Source organism: Aulostomus chinensis, chromosome 14 (assembly GCF_037954235.1).
Source record: "Aulostomus chinensis isolate RoL2024-O1b breed Wild chromosome 14, RoL_Achi_v1.0, whole genome shotgun sequence".
Lineage (NCBI taxonomy): Eukaryota > Metazoa > Chordata > Actinopteri > Syngnathiformes > Aulostomidae > Aulostomus > Aulostomus chinensis.
In genome coordinates, this window is record NC_141333.1 from 8,899,303 (window position 1) to 8,915,490 (window position 16,188).

Sequence of the window (16,188 nt, forward strand, 5' to 3'; positions counted from 1 at the left end):
CCACTCGCACCTCTGACCGAGTCTCTTGCCTGCTGCACAGGAAGTGATGAGTTTTATTTTGTCAACATCAGGAACAGATTTGATTTATTTTAATAAAAGCTGAAGTGAAGGTGGTGAATCCAGAGGAGATGGCGTGATTTTTGTCATTCTAACTAAAGACGTGCTGACTTGACACAGGACAGAATCACCGCTCCGGATCTCTGCAAATTGAAATTTAAACATTTAAATGTAGCTGTTAAAACTTCTGGCGTTTTAAATAGGAAGCTGCAGTTTTGTTGTGTATTTAACCCCCCCCAGCATTTGGGTTCGTATCCGTATCGGTCGAACGGCCTACATTCCGGCTCAGTTCTGCTCTAGTTTCTTCTTGGCTCATCATCAGTGAAACAATAAATATGATTTATGGATTTTTTTCTAATGTTTTGGATCTCAAGAAAAAAAGTTTTTCACATTAGCCATAACTATATGTAGGTTTTATGTGTAAGAATGTACTAAAGTGCGCGTCATGTAAACTTTTTATAACCCAAACCAGCATATATTCCATTATTGTGTCCCCAATCCATTTCCATGACTTATCCACACAGGGGGAGAAAAAAAAAAGAAGTTTTTCCTACAACACATCAACTCATGAAATATAAAGAAGAAATCGACGTCAGTGTTTACCAGAGTGTTTTCTGCCCTAAGGAGCTGCAGCACACACTTCATATTCAGGTATTTGTGGCAAATGTCCCAGCTTTTGTTTTTTTGAAAACTTTTCCAGGACTGTAAATTGTTGTTTTCGAATCCCTCCACTCCTCCAGCATTTCGTGACTCAGTGTTTTACTGTTGCCACATTCACGTGACATGGCTCACCTCTCATGTCAGGATGCTGATCCTGGATCAGTTCACACATTTTCAGCAGCTCAAACACTGTGAGGAAGACCGGTGGAGTGTCTATGGGTCCCCACTTCTACTGGGGTCAATTTATTGCATTAAAAAGCATATCTAAAATATACAGGGATGACAGAGTTGATTAGCAATACAATCAATAAATTATGACTATATATACACACACACACAACACATTTCATGTTGCATATCTGGTAAATACACTGGGTTTATTGCCCTGTGGAATGAGTCTTAGGAAGAGTGGGTTTTGGTGAGTAACGTTCGGCAGCATGTTTGTAATACCAGTCGACCATCCCTTTGAGTCATCAGAGAGGCGAGCAGGTCCACGACGTCATGGACGCCAGGTTGGCCCGTTCCAACCGGGTTCTGCTTTCAGCCAAAGCAAGAGAAATGCGAACAAGAGCTGAGAAAGTCAAGTAAGGTGGTTAAAGTGGGAGTCTTGCAGAGCCACGTCAGTCCTCTGACAGCAGCCGGTGGAAGTGATCCTTCCTCTTCTTCAGCACCTCCCGAAAGTCCTCCTGAAAAAACACGACAGGACATCCTGAGACAGTACGAAGAACCCGAGGGGAAAGGCAGCAAGACTCCAGAGGAGATAACCAGCTGGTTTATTCACAACTGGCTGGAAAGAAAAAAATTCACAGAATGAAAAGTTGGTCGAGGTGATTTAAACGGAAACCAAAGCAGAAACTAATAACGGGAGGAAATTCTAGAAGACGGCAGGTAGTTTGTCCTGAGAGATTAATGAAACCGTCCAGTCACTCGATGTTTCAAGGAAACCAACGATTCATCTCGCTCCCTTTTTGAAAAATCAAGCCTTACACGGGACATGCCGAGACCGTATACTTCTGCCAAGGCAAACGTCGGACGCCCAACCTTTGAGCTCGGTTCCTAATTAAAACCGCAAGCGGTGATGGGCGGAGCCCTGCACCCCTCCTGGTCAGTGAACGTCCCTTAGAGCCAGAGGGAGGCGAGCCTGAGAATAACCTGATTTTGCATGAAGGAGCAGACTCGTGCGCTCACTGTGGTACAAACATCACCGGCACCAGAGGACACCGCTTAAACATCATGTTGCTGCGTTACATGAAGACAACAGTGTCATTTTCATGTAAACCAAACAATGGTCGTGACATCGGGCTCACTTCCTGTGAGGTTCATCTTGAGGAGGTCTTCAGGCTGCCAGAGTTTGGGAGCGATCTAACAGTTTAGTGTTCTGTTATTACTGGAGGCGGCCATTATTGGAATCGGTCCAATGTTGACACGTCTCCTTAGGAATCGTGTCCATTATGTTGTCAAACATTTCTAAACGCACTCAAAGACAGACTCTAACATGGACAACTGCCCCGCTGCAGCTGTTTCACAGTTGTCACCTCCAGCCTGCTCACTTAGTGTCTGACCCCCTCCAGTGGCTTGTTCCCTCACACTGCTGGCTGGAGCTCACCTGCTTCAAACCTGACCAACACCCTACACCACCAAGCTCAAAAACACAAACTTAGATTGATTACCTACATTTGAGGACAATAATTTCTGCTACAAAAAAGCAACAAAGTGTATATAAGACGGACGAACCGCTGCAGACAGTTTCTCCATGTAGGGGACGAGCCTGTGGAGTTCTCGGTCCTCGGACTCGCCGGACCAGCTCTTGATGGGAATCGTGTTCATCAGCTGCAAAAACATCATCTCAAGTTAGAAAAAAAAAAAAGTTTCTTTTGCTTGTTTTCAGTATGAAGGCTCACAAATAAAACTCTGATCTGTGTGAGGTCAGAAGCTTTCAGAGTTCATCTTTAGGCCGTGACAACCTAACAAGTTAACTGCAACAATCACACACGTTTTTATTTTGACTGATCGTTTTCCTTCACTCGACTTGACTTTCACACCTTCGAGCAACATTTTCAAGACCACGCGCTCTCTGAAATTAACAGAAGTCCACCTGATGCTGTTTAATACGATGTAAAATTGTACTAAAGTGAATCCTTACAAACCAAAAAAACTCCAACATGCAGGCAGTTCAAAAGCGACTTTCTTGACTTCAGAATTTATTTATTTTTAAAAACATTTCCAAGCTTGGAAATCGCTATTTTTAAACTCCGTGTCTGGCATCTTATCTCTGAGGAGCTTACGTGGTACGGGTAGGTGTGAGGAGCGTTGTCCAGAACCACAGTCTTGGCGAGATCCCTCCCGAGGACGCTGAGATCTTTGATGTAGTGGCCGAGGACGCAGGCACAATCATCCTGATACAGACGATGCCTACAGGGAGGAAGAGAGAAAATACTTTTATGCAATATCTATTGGCTGAATTTAGAAGGAAAACCACATGACATGAAATCATCTGAATCGACTGGGGATAAGTCGGCTAAATCCCTCACGCTGATGAGATGGGTTACACGAGAACATGGGCTGAAAGATCAAACACAAATGGGCCACGGAGCTGTTGGCCAGCAGGATGCTAGCGCTAACTGGTCTATGAGCGCACGTCTGAGACACATTCATGAAAGTGGAAGCAGATCTTAATACCGGAACAGTTTCCTCTGTGGGTCCAAGACGTCCAGGATTTTCTCAGCGTACTCCTTCTTTGCACAGGTGTAGACAAACAGCTGGAACACGAGGAAAAAAATAAATAAGAGCAGCAGCTGGAACCAACGAGACACCGAGCGGAAGTGCTGAGGTTTACTTTCACATGCAACTAATGAGGACAATGACTGTAGCGCAGATACCTACAGCCACCAATTACTGACCATCAACACTCATTAGATTTGCACAAACCTCATAGACTTTAGCCATGGACTGCAGAAACTCCTTCACGTGAGGTCGTAGGACCATGTAAACCTGAGGACAACACGAGAGCAGGACGACTGTTACTTTAGGACCCCTTCAACTTTGTTCCAGGCTTTAGTTTTCAGTCAGACCTGGACAGGAGTTACAGGCCTGAAACAGTCAAAAGACCCTCAGCGTACTTGGGGTGATTTGTCAGCATCAACATTTTTCAATATTCAAGCTTAAAAACAATCATGCGATAGAATTTCTGGTACCTAAGATCAACATGCAGCGAGAACTTGCCTTGTACTGATGATCCTGGAAAGCAGCTTTGAAGGTGTATTCTGCGTTCTCCATCACATTCAGAGAGCTGAGCATTAAGGTCTCCTCCTGAGTCGGCAAATATTTTAAATTGAAAACAGTTAAGACTCAAACTGGCAAAACAATCACTGCGACAGAATCTGATTCAGGAAGGAAAACATAATGAAGCTCATGTGGGTTGATCTGAAGATTGCTGCTTTAACTTGCAGGAGATTTTGAAGCCATGTGGAAGTATCGTTGACATCATTTTACTTCTGTCACCTGCCCGAGCACCACGACAATAATCATCCACACATAGGACTAGAAGAGATTTGTTAGTATTTTACTGCCCATAAAAACAAAGTCAAGCGCTACGTTCCTCTAATTCTGCGTGTTAAATCCCACGACTCGCTGTTGGTTGTCAGTTTTGGTTTATTTGTTTAACTGCATTTCTGTTCCTGTGTTGCCAATATGCGGAGGCTGAACTCACCAGGTCAACCACTAGCGTGGCCTCTGGGGTGCTCCTGGTCTTTGGGGGAATGTCTCGGAGTCTGGGTTGGGAATACTGGGACTGTGAGGGCATGTTCTTAATGAAGGTAAAGCTGGAAAAAGAAAATAGTCCCATTAAAAGTACTGGGTGATCGACGCACCTAGAAATAAAGACATTAACACTGAGATTTTAGGTACAGAATCAAAATTGGATGGATTTAGAAACCAAGATAACCACCCGCCTCATCTTGGTTAAGTCCAATAACCGCCCACACAATGTTACTTTAATATAGAGGATGTTGTCACGCCACCATTTTATTTAGTGAGGTGTTTTCTGGGATCTAAGGTGAGCTTCACCAGGTCCAACCAATCTGTGGAACCTGAAGCCTGACCAGGTACCAATGCACAGGTCCAGGTCAGGTTCTGCTCCATTACTGTGGGTCCAGAGTCTTTTTAGGATTCTGTCAGCGTAAGATTGTGATCAGACAATCGAAGACGAGTGTGGTGTTACACTTACGGACTGAAGATGATGTCGTCCTCGTCTCCAACCAGGAGGTCAATGGAGCCGTAACCAAACACACCTTGTTCTGGGCTCATCAACACGTTGCTTCCCTTACACTTGACATCTGGGTAGGAGACAAACATCATAGTGAAAGACGAAACACAGCAGCAAGAAAAACTGGATGATGACTCGCAAAACCTGTAGGTATGAAAAATGATCGAGGAAAGTAATAAAAGTAGAGAGCTGTTTAAGTGGCACACATTAACTTTAATACACACTGATAGAGAAGCCTTGACAAAATACGACAGCTTGGACTCACTCTCTTTGCTGGGTGTGAGGAAACGCACGATGGGTGAGTAGATGTTTCTGGCTGTTGAGTTACGTGGAGAGGCCGGGTCAATCTCTGACAGGATGTGCTCATGGCGCTTGATGGCCCTGATCGGAGTCTTGAAGGCCAAATCTGAAGATGATGAATATAAAAACACAAGTTTCAAACAGAATCATTCTTGAGAAAAACAAACACTGCTCTCTAGTGGAAGGAATTAATCTGAAGCAGTGTGCCATCATCATCACCTGTTTCTCTGTCTTCCACGGCAATAACCCGTTTCCTTGGCCGCCCACGGGGCAGCGGTCGCCTCGTCATTGTGGGAGTGTCTTCCCCCGACTGGTTGGACTCCAGGCTCCCTTCAACCTGCACAGAAAGAACGAGATGCCTTTAGAAATATCCATCCATTTTCTTCTGTTTATCCTGTTAAGGGTTATGGGGGCTGGAGCCTATCCCATCTGCCTTTGGGCAAGAGGCAGGGTTCACCCTGGACGGGTCACCAGTCCATCGCAGGGCCAACACATAGAGACAGACAACCATTCACACTCACAGTCACACCTACAGTCAATTTAGAGTATCAATCAGCCTCGTCCCCTCTTGATGTCTTTGGACTGTGGGAGGAAGCTAGAGTACCAGAGAGAACCCACACAGGAACAGGGAGAACATGCAGACTCACACAGAGAGATCCCATGCTGGAGCTGGGGCTTGAACCCAGAACCTTCTTGCTGTGAGGCGAAAGTGCTGACCACTGCACCACCGTGCCGCCTCTTAGAAATATCAATCAATTTTCATTAGCATATTTGGCACATTATTTTTTTTGGCATCAATGATAGGAAAAACAATTGCACTTTTAAACAGAGGAAGAGACAAATAAATTACTTCACCACCTGCCACCAACCATACCACCAAACCTGCCTTTATAACATAAATCATGATAATATTCATTCGCGACACGATGGACATTATTTTCACAATGAATCCTCCAATTTCAGTCAATAAAGTAATAAATATGCTCATCAGCTTTGCAGGGACCAAAATGGTCCCCAACAGTCCAAAACCCAAATCAATCTTATTTTACTGACATTTATTAAAGAAAGAAAGAAAGAAAGCAAGAAAGAAGCAAACCCTATACATTCAGAGCCTGGAACCAGCGACACTTATCCTTGATTTAAAGTCAGAAATAAGTAATTAATCATCAACATAGTAGGCAATTAATTTTCTTTACACAGACGATTTGATTGATTCTTGCAGCTCTTGTCCAGCGGCATTTCTGCTGCCATAGATGAGCTGATACAGCTAGAAAGACTGCTGTCGACGTCCACACCACAGGGTAACATGAAGCCAGTATACTGCTCTAAAACTAGTCGGCACCATTGTGCATAAAACATGATCCTTTTGAAACAACAACACCGCTCACAGAGACGAGACTGGCGGCTATAAAAACAGCCACATCAGGCGTCAGGCTAAAAGACCACATTGCAGAATCATTTACTTTTATTTAATATAATATAAATTTGTTCAATGTGACGTACAATGTTGCTTTGTCATCATGAGTGAAAACCAACCATAAAAACAGTTTCCATAAGTTAAGACCGTTAAGGTTTAAAGGCCTACCTCAAAAAAACGATTAAACTCAGACTAGCAAATTCAAACTCGAGATGGGCTCACAAATCCGTAAGCAGATGACCAGCATTTTCAAGACATAAGCCATCAGGAATAAGATTAGTCTCAAAATGTTGGTCAACTTTAATGTCTGTTAGTTCTATTACATCGTTGGATTTTACGGCATTAAGACACAACATACATCAGCCACCAGTCTCTCTGCTGTGTGAAGTACCAGCTTGGGTCAAGCAGCAATTCTGAATGTGAAATCTATAATCTGCCCCAGTAGTAGAAGTGACATGTGGCGTGTTCAATCGGCATGGTTTTGAGATCAATCCCAGTAATTGTGGCATTAGTAACACATTGATCAGTCACATTATGCATCAATATTTACTGTCAGTAATTTGCCACATCTGCAGATCACTACCAGGAACCTTTCTATTGCAAAGACAGAAGAGCTTTGTGCTGAATGGGGCCTGTTTTGCATTAATTTCTTCTCCCTTAACTCTCACGGTGACTCGGAAGGAAAATGCCTACATCTGAGCTGTGTACACATTTGTTCTACATGGCTTACTTCCAATGTGATGTCAGCCAGCATGCACAAGTCCTGGTGACCTACTTCCTGAGACCCTCTCTCACAACATGTAACTGGGCAGTTTAATCCTCCGCCAGACACACAGCAGGTCACGGTGCTGAGCAGAAACTTCCACCGTGGAGCACCGTCTGCTTTCGTCTGCACTCTGTCCACTATGTTTTGCTTCTCTTTACATGAAATGGTGGCAGTTGATATTCAAAGAGTTGACACAAGACAGACTGTCCACATACGTGCTACCGTCCAGACAGAAGGATGATGGAAATAACACTGAAAGTAGAGCCTGGTGATGTGGACAGAACACAATATCGCTACATTTTGGACATAATACCTTGATGTTGCTACTGTTGCTCTTATGTGACGGTTAGTCCTTTCACAAGAATATTAGCAAGGAAACTCTTTAAAGACAGGACCATTAATAACGTGGATGTAATTGCCGAGTGGATGAGGAAAGTTTTAAAGCAGCTGGAACATCTGGTGAGTTCAGAAAATGGGTCTTTAAAAACAGAAAAGGACTATACTGAGGCTATAACGTCTTGTAACAAGGGATCGACAGATACTGATTTTTTTTTCTAAATTCCCGGGCAACTTTCCATCATGAATAAGACAAAGAGGTCGCAAACGGAAACTTGGGGCAAATTTTCAGTTTCAGAAAATTATTTAACTTTCGTGACAAAATCCGCAACAATAAAAAAGTCGACCCTAGTGGAAGGTTTCCTTGTGAGCAATACTTTTAGAAACGTGCATTACGTAATAACCTTGCATATAATGAAAAATACAAGTCCTAAACCTGATTTTAGGGCGAAGATTTAAGTTTATCGAGGTCAGGTTTCACTGAGCTGAAACTGACAAAAAAAAAAAAAAACATGTTAAATCTCTTTTTACAGACTTTACTCAGAAAAAGACAGAAACCAACAGGACAATAAACCTGAATATTTCTGAGACTTCTCTGGTTGAGTTACCTATCTTAACATTAAACACAAAATACAACCCTCACGGAGGGTTGGTTTACTATGGCGTTATTAGACAGAGTTAGCTTCATCTTAAGGCTCGTCTCGGTAAGTCAACGTGAACCCACGGTATGAGTCACCCCATCCTCGTTATAATTGAACAGTTTAGCCGTAAACCAGTCAGTTTACCAGTCCGAGAAGCTACGAGTGGATGAACCCGATTCAGCTTTGTAACATCAGAGCTATGACACAAGAGCGACCACCTTGCTGTGGTAGCATTAGCATGCTAACCACCGTCTGCCTGGGTTCATCGTACAGAAAAAAACAAATGTTAGCTAAACGTAGACCATCTTGGTGAGCTAACCCACATAGCGTCCAGCACTTAACAAACTATAGAACACATATGTAATCTCTAAAATATTAAAATGACATGAATGAATCATACCTTGTTTTGAAGAGGACTTCCAGACACCGCCAGGCGCGTTCGTTTCGGCGTCGCTTTGTTGGACGGCGTCCGGTTTCTTCTCGGTGTCTCTGAACATGCTAACAAGGTTTTCTGAGACCTAAGTCTCATTTTGCTTTTCAGTTACAGTTTGTATTGGTAACACATTGAAACGCGACCTAGTCGTTGTTAGTTTGTCGTTGTTCCTCTCCACCCGGGTAAGGTTTCGTAGCTGCGGGAGATGGCGTTAACTCCGCCCCGCTCATCCCCGCCTCTTCTCGAATCATTCCGTGTGTTTAAATCTGCCGGGGTGTGATAGGTTCTTCACTCCCCACACTTTTATTGGGCGGTGCTTCAGGAAGCTCCACCATCAACGTGAACCACTGGTCACGTTGCAGGTTCTCTCAGCGGAATTTGGATTGTGAGGAAACACATAAAGACAACAAATATTACATATACACACACATATACATACATACACACATACATATATATACATATATACATACATATATATACACACATACATATATACATATATATACATATATACATACATATATATACATACACACACACATACAAACATTATATATACATACATTATATACACATATAAAAGTACATATACTTCTGTTCTTTCAAATGGCCAGCAGGGGGCGACTCTACTTTACTTGAGTAAACGTCCCTACTTCTCCCTAATTAACTACTTCCTCGTTCCTTTTAGCCAGACTTTAAAAGCTGCATGATGTTCGTTTAATTAATCATGGCTTAGAAGAGCTATTTCTGAATCTAAGAATGCATAAACCGTTATCATCTATGATGATGAATAGAATATATTGGCGGACATGGGGTTGCATAAGACAGAAAAATAAAGGATGGGTTAAGTTAAACCCATAACTGTGTTTTATTAGTTAAAATAATATATATTTTTAAAGGCAAATCTCTTATAACTTCACTCGGGAGTACTTACCAGCCGCCATCATGAAGTACCATCATAATCCACCAGGGGGCCGCGACCCACTCTCGGTGAATAACGTCACAAGGATATACTCATTACCATGGCAACCAGTGTCTCAAGTCAGACAAGCTAACGACACAATTAAAAAGATCACACTCTTTGGTGACATTTAAGAAAGGTGATATTTTATTAATTTCAGATTCAAAATTAAAGTATTCACACAAACACATATTGAGTAAATAGGCAAGAATAGCTCTTCACCCTTCCAAAAACAAAGAAAAACAAAAATAAAACAAAACAAAAAGAAACAGTTGCATTGCCTGCCCACTTCACTGTTACCGTGGTTACCGGGAAAGATCCCATTCATCCAAATGTAATCATATATATTTAAAGAAAGAATAAGCACACATTAAAAGAACAGACCAAAATCTACTTGCAGTGCTAACAGTGGTACTAAGAGCAGTACTTGTAGTACTAGTAGTAGTTAGTTGCTGAGCTGTAGGTTCCCTGGTTTTGGTGCTCAAATAAACTTAACAGCAGAAGTGTTACTAACCTGTAACACAGACAGAGAGAGGCCTTCCCAGTGTCCAAAATGAACCTCTACATCCACCTACCAGGGTGGAAAAATACCCACTAAGATTTTACATCCCCTCAAAATAATGATACAAATATATCTCAGTACATGTTTTTAATACAATCTCATGTTTACCATCATAAAACTGCATCAATATATCTCATTTTGGAAACTGTGCTGACACTTGCTAGAAGTTTATTTCAGACCTCGGTGCCTGCTCTCATGCCCTCTTTGTGTACCCACTAAACTGTAACTTGAGCCCCAACTGGGTTAAATGCATCAAACTGGAGGTAGAGGTAGATTTTCCTGAGAAGTTGTAAAAGACAAGCGACAGAGCCTTGTTTCAAAATCTGAAGTTACTTGAAGACATGCGAAGCCCACAAACGCTTCCCTAAAATAAATCACATTATCATCATCATCATCATCATTATCGCTGTATTCATAAATCTGCTCTAAATGTAATCTCTGTGTGCTGGGTTGCTACAGCATAACCAAAAAAAAAAAAAAAAAGCAAATAAAGAGCAAAACAAACAATATAAACATGATATAATCCATAGCCCTAAAAAGGCATATTTTAGAAATATTCTATTCAATGAATCTTAGTAATACAGGTTAATTCATACAATTGTCACAGCAGAAGGCATCTTGTTATTTTTCTCATCATCATCATCATCATCATTGTCTGCAGTCCACCTGTCAGAGGTAAAGTCAGTGGTGAAGTCCAGTCAAAAGCCCCTTTTCCGCTTGCACCGTAACCCATAAATGATCCGGTGAGATTTCCATGAAGGGAATAAAAAGCAGCAAAGTTTCGAGGTAAAACACTTAAAACATTATGACACTTTTACTCTGAGCGGCTGAGTGAATCATGTGAGATTCCAAAGGTTTGTGGAGAGTGGAGGCTGCCGCTGCCTCAACAGCGCACTGCCAGGAAAATACGTTTGATTTAAGATTGCGGTGAAGATGAGTTCTGATCCGCACATGAACGCACAAAACGACGAGACCTCTGTATTTCATCCAAGATTTCAACTGCATTATCACACAGCAATTACAGAGAGTTGACATACAAAAGCCAAGAGCTGCGGACCCAAAGTGCTGTTGTAGCACACGCTGATGTAAAGATGCAACTTCAGAAAAATATCGTCGCGTCCCTAAAACACAGAACGACCTTGTGGTTTCATACTTGGTGTGACAGAGTTAAGACTGATAGTTTTCACATTGTTCCAATATCCCCTTCAACAACCAGCCACATCTGTCTGACCACAGCTGCAGCAAAGACAGGACAGTAGCTAACAGTGTGTTTTTACTTTCAGAGCTAGTTTTGAATGTGAATGCCTCGAAGAGCTTCTGACTCTTAAATTCATCTGCTTTGAGTGTAGTTAGTGTTGTAACTGCTGTTTCAGAGACTTTTTCATCCCAATAAGAAGAACACTCTGATATGTACTGAAATATGTAAAAATTTAGTAGTAAATAAACGTTGCAGATCACTGGAGATTTCGAAAACAAAAAAAAACTGAAAAGAAAGTCTTCCATCGAGGGGAGCTCTTACTTCATCTCGGTTCCCTTTGTATGACTCAAATGGGTCAAAGTTAAAGAGTCGCATTTGAGCTGATGTCTGATTGTCTATGGCTATTCAAATAAATCTTTATGAACCAGCATCACTGAGGTTTTCCTGCATGAACACCAATGTGAAGAAATCAGCTAAAGGTTTAAGTCATTGAGGTAGAAAGGAGGCTTAACTGAGGCTAAAGGGATGTCTGAGAGTTCGGAGGTATACAGTGTTGTCATTATGTCTCCTGATTGTCGCCACCACACGATTAAAACGTCAACCTTTCCTGAAATTGCTGCCCTGCACAAACTGAAAGAGCAAAACTGCTCAATCACAGAGCAGGTCGACAGTTATGTGATAAACATGGATCCATATAAAGGGGCAGGTTCTTGAATGTTGCCTCAGGGGCCCAAAGGTCACAGGGTCAAATAAAAAAAAAAAGAAGGGCAATGTTGATCCTTTCGATCAGGATTGATTGAATTTCTTCAGCAGCCCTCCCCCAATGCAACGATTTCAGCAAAAGCTCGTGTCTTATTTGATTGTCGGCTCTAAACAGGGACATTTGCTTTTCATGCAGAGACGTGGAGACGAGCGCTAAGCTGTCTACTGCCTCTCTCCGTCACAACATACGGAATCTCCAAAAAAACATCTTAATATGTAAAAATAATCCTCAATTGTGAACGGAGTTGAAAGTAGCCTAGCTTGTTAGCATGTAATCACCACTGCAGCAGCGTCCTGCTCAAATTACGTCTGTTTTACAACCGAAGAACTAAAGGTCAGAATGAATTAGAACCCTATGATTCAGTGATGGCACTTTGTTTACAAATCTGCAACATTTATAAGCGTAGCTGTTAGTTACCAGTGAGATATTTCATGAAAATGTGGAATAACATCAGTTTGAGTCATCCAGGGGTTTCTAAGTGTGAGATGGTCTGGACCCCTTAGACAAGGCTTAGAATAAAGCCCTGGTCCTTCCTTATGTTACTTATAGCTAAGATGACAAATGCTTCTATAGGATCATTTTTATTTTTATGTCCCACAGTGACATATTTCAAATCAAGCTAGCCTGATGGTGCCATTACACAACTTCAGAGTTTGCCAAATGTGAGCAGTAAAATTCCTCCTAAACTCTTAAATTTACATTTCCCCACCCTCCTGAGAAGCCCACCTCACACTATGAAAACCTTTGTTTTTCTGGGGTTTGGAAGAATATGACGCTCACCGTTGTTACAGTAAGACCACGCTGCAGAATGACATCTGATTTGGGTCAGATAAGCGGCAGATGCTTGGTATTGCTTCGCCTAAATGACATGGAAAGAAGCCACATAAGCGTTAAGAAAGTGTGTGTGTGTTTGTGTGTCTGTTTTACATGTCTCCAGCGTTACTTCCATTCTGAAGAAACAAGACTGGAAGATTCTTTAGAAATCTACCACCATTCTTTGGAATCCATGTGAAATGACTGATGGAAGCTTCTGGAAATCATCTCGATCTGCCATCCAGAATATATTTTCATTCTTATGTTAATGGTTGACATCTTTGAAAAATATAAGCATCATCTAATTAAACTCAGTGAGGTCATGTGGGCTGTTCCAGAGATAAGATTTTTCCATGCTCTTTGCTGCTATTTAACTGCATGTGTGCAGGACTCAACAGCTACTGCCAATACTCCTCTAGCACATCAGGGGTGCAGGTTTGCCGGTACATATCTGCTCCTTGGTTACTGAACAGCACCCACTTGTGGAAAATGTGCAGCCGTCCATGCACAGGATTAAGTTACAAACTACTTTCATTAACTGCTTCACATCTGACTCACATTTGACTGTTTCAGGGTTTTAATGACTGCAAGATTCCAGATGAAACTCAACAGATGAGACATTTAATGCTGCCTCAGAGATATTTTTGTCAATCAGCTGAGTAAGTATCGGGTTTGTGAAGCAGCTGGAGGTGATTTCCCACTGAGAAGCATTTTCAGAATCAAAGCAGCAACAGCCATCTGCCCATCTTTGACTGGGATAATGAAAACTGGTTAGACAGAGTTACTGATGTCTCTCTTGTCATCTCATGCTGGGTTAAGGCCTCAGAACAGAACCGACAAACAAAGCCTGATTTACTTCCACTCATGAGTAGGAATGAGGTTGCTTTGCGTAGATGTGGGGTCAGGGATTGAGTAACAATCCTTGCCAGCTGACCGAGAGGTAAGAAAGGTCAAAAGTTCAAAAAGCTGAAAGATAGATCTTCAAAACGCAGAGACTCGACTGCTTATGATGTGACATGATATCTCAACTGTGGCAGATTCAAATTCTAGAAATTGAACTGCAGAGAGTGTAAGCGCAAACACGAAGATACAAACACGCACCCAGTCGCATCTATAATTACCTCCATGCTCATATTGTCAAAAGCCCCGATTAAGCAACATCTAAAAACAGTCAGAGGATCACAAGATATTCTCTGATAAATCCTTGATAGGTGGCAAGCTAGCCTCAGAGAGACCTGGATAAGAAGCACTTGGATCAGAAGAAGCACAAAGTCATGCAAAACACAAAGCTGAAACCAAAAATAAAAGCCTCTGATGTCAATAAAACAAAAATGAGGAAATGAGCTGAAATTACTGTCAGGATAAGTTCCTTTTGAAGCACACAAAGTACCCCCTGACACCCGATTGTCCAAGTGAGCGTCTCCAGAACAACAATGTTTAAATCGACAGACGACTCCTGTGAGTTTCAGACAGGAAATCACAGTTTTCCTGCTTCTGATCGCTGTTAGGCTTTATCTACAAATGCAGGCATGCAACTGACCCAGAGACAATCACTCAGGAGCATAAAGATAAAAACTGTCTGTCAAGGGGAAGAGTAAAAGAGTTGTTTTTTAGTTGCTGTTTTTTTTTTGTATGTTGTTTTATGTTTTATGTTAACAAGGCGTAATTCATAAAGGAGGGAGTGGACACCTGAGAACAGTTGAGTGTTATTCATGTAAAATCTGAACCCCATACAGCAACAGGAACAGTCAAGAGGAGAACAGCGTGTTGTGAAGTGCAGCGAGAACTGACCTCTGAGAAACAGCCATTTTGCTTGACAGGCTACCTTCAAGATAGGTGTCATACTGAACTGGCCTTGTGTCATCATACGGAAACAACTGAGTGTACAAATGGCTAAACCATGCAGCTGTCTGAGGAATAACAACTGAATCAAGCAGGGCCGTAGTTACTTAGCCACCACTTCATCTCTGGTTGCCAGCAGTAATGAACCAAAACTAATAACACCTGAAAAAAGACTTTAAAATCCAGTTCTGTAGCACTGATATGACGATGCTTCTTGGTACGCAACGGGAGCACAGACCTGGACTTGCTACTCTACACACAACTCCAGAACCATGATATGTGAAAAAGAGTTTTTACACAAAATTAGGTCACAATGGTACATTGTTATATGCCCTCAAGAAACAACATACACCTTTAAAGCCTTCCTGATTAAAAATAGATATTTTCTTTCTTTTTTTTTCCATAAATTCTTAATATATAGATGTTTCCTGCAGAGAGAGGATCGATAAAGATTTAAATGATAAAACACAATAATGAAAACAATGACAATTAAAGGTAAAATAATATATATGTATAAAAAAAATATCTCTTCCCTAGAGGAAAAAAACAATGGTGTCAGTCAGTAGCTGTGTGTGTGTATCTGTGTGTACGTGTGTGTAAACAGTGCATTTACCCTTCCTAGTTATTACCTTCTCTTTTGTTCTTCGATAATCTGTACATTTATGCAGAAATAAATAATTCACAGGTTGTACCTACATATATGTTTAGCATATACTGGCTCTCAGTTGGGATTTTTTTTTCTTTCAAAATCATTGTGGCTATGAAGAACAAAAGAGGTGATTTGGTGAGCGAAAACCTGAGAGTGTATTTCAAGTGATTTGACTTTTCAGTTTGTGTCTTTGTGTACAGTTGATGGTTCGTCTCTTTTTGGCATAGATCGTATAGAAAATGAGGTTGATTTTTGGCTTTGCTTAGCATGATAATTATAAAAGAAGGAGGAAAGGCTGAGGGTTTGTTAAGACAACGGGTTATTGGAGGTAGAGGTAGGTGTGTTCTGCTGCTGCTGTGGAGCTATGCGACTGCTCACAGCCTTGTTGGCGGCGGCCGCACTGGCTGAAGTCGACCCAGCTGCTCCCTGAGCAAAAAGAACACCTGGAAAGCAAACAAAAAACATGCAATCAAATCAGTATATATATTTGAAAGTAATAGTTTGGACTATCAACTGATTTTAT

General features: G+C 41.6%; 2 protein-coding genes across 4 annotated transcripts in view; both read right to left on the reverse strand.

Annotated features, from left to right (window-relative positions):
* Positions 1 to 922: 922 nt before the first annotated feature.
* On the reverse strand, positions 923 to 9,296 carry ctdspl3 (CTD (carboxy-terminal domain, RNA polymerase II, polypeptide A) small phosphatase like 3). The gene is made up of 11 exons (XM_086223750.1): positions 8,842 to 9,296; positions 5,501 to 5,618; positions 5,247 to 5,387; positions 4,943 to 5,051; positions 4,427 to 4,538; positions 3,940 to 4,026; positions 3,646 to 3,708; positions 3,397 to 3,476; positions 3,003 to 3,129; positions 2,452 to 2,547; positions 923 to 1,403 (listed from the first exon to the last, which is right to left on the reverse strand). The coding sequence occupies exons 1-11, from the start codon at positions 8,968 to 8,970 to the stop codon at positions 1,338 to 1,340; spliced, it is 1,128 nt and encodes a 375-aa protein (XP_086079876.1). The 5' UTR covers positions 8,971 to 9,296; the 3' UTR covers positions 923 to 1,337.
* Positions 9,297 to 9,967: 671 nt separating this feature from the next.
* Positions 9,968 to 16,188, reverse strand: part of arid3a (AT-rich interactive domain 3A) — a 44,214-nt gene continuing 37,993 nt past the window's right edge. For all 3 annotated transcript variants that reach the window (XM_086223749.1, XM_086223747.1, XM_086223748.1), the window contains exon 9: positions 9,968 to 16,108. In XM_086223749.1, the coding sequence (XP_086079875.1) occupies positions 15,972 to 16,108 (137 nt within the window). In that variant the 3' untranslated portion in view covers positions 9,968 to 15,971. The remainder of the gene's footprint in view (positions 16,109 to 16,188) is intronic.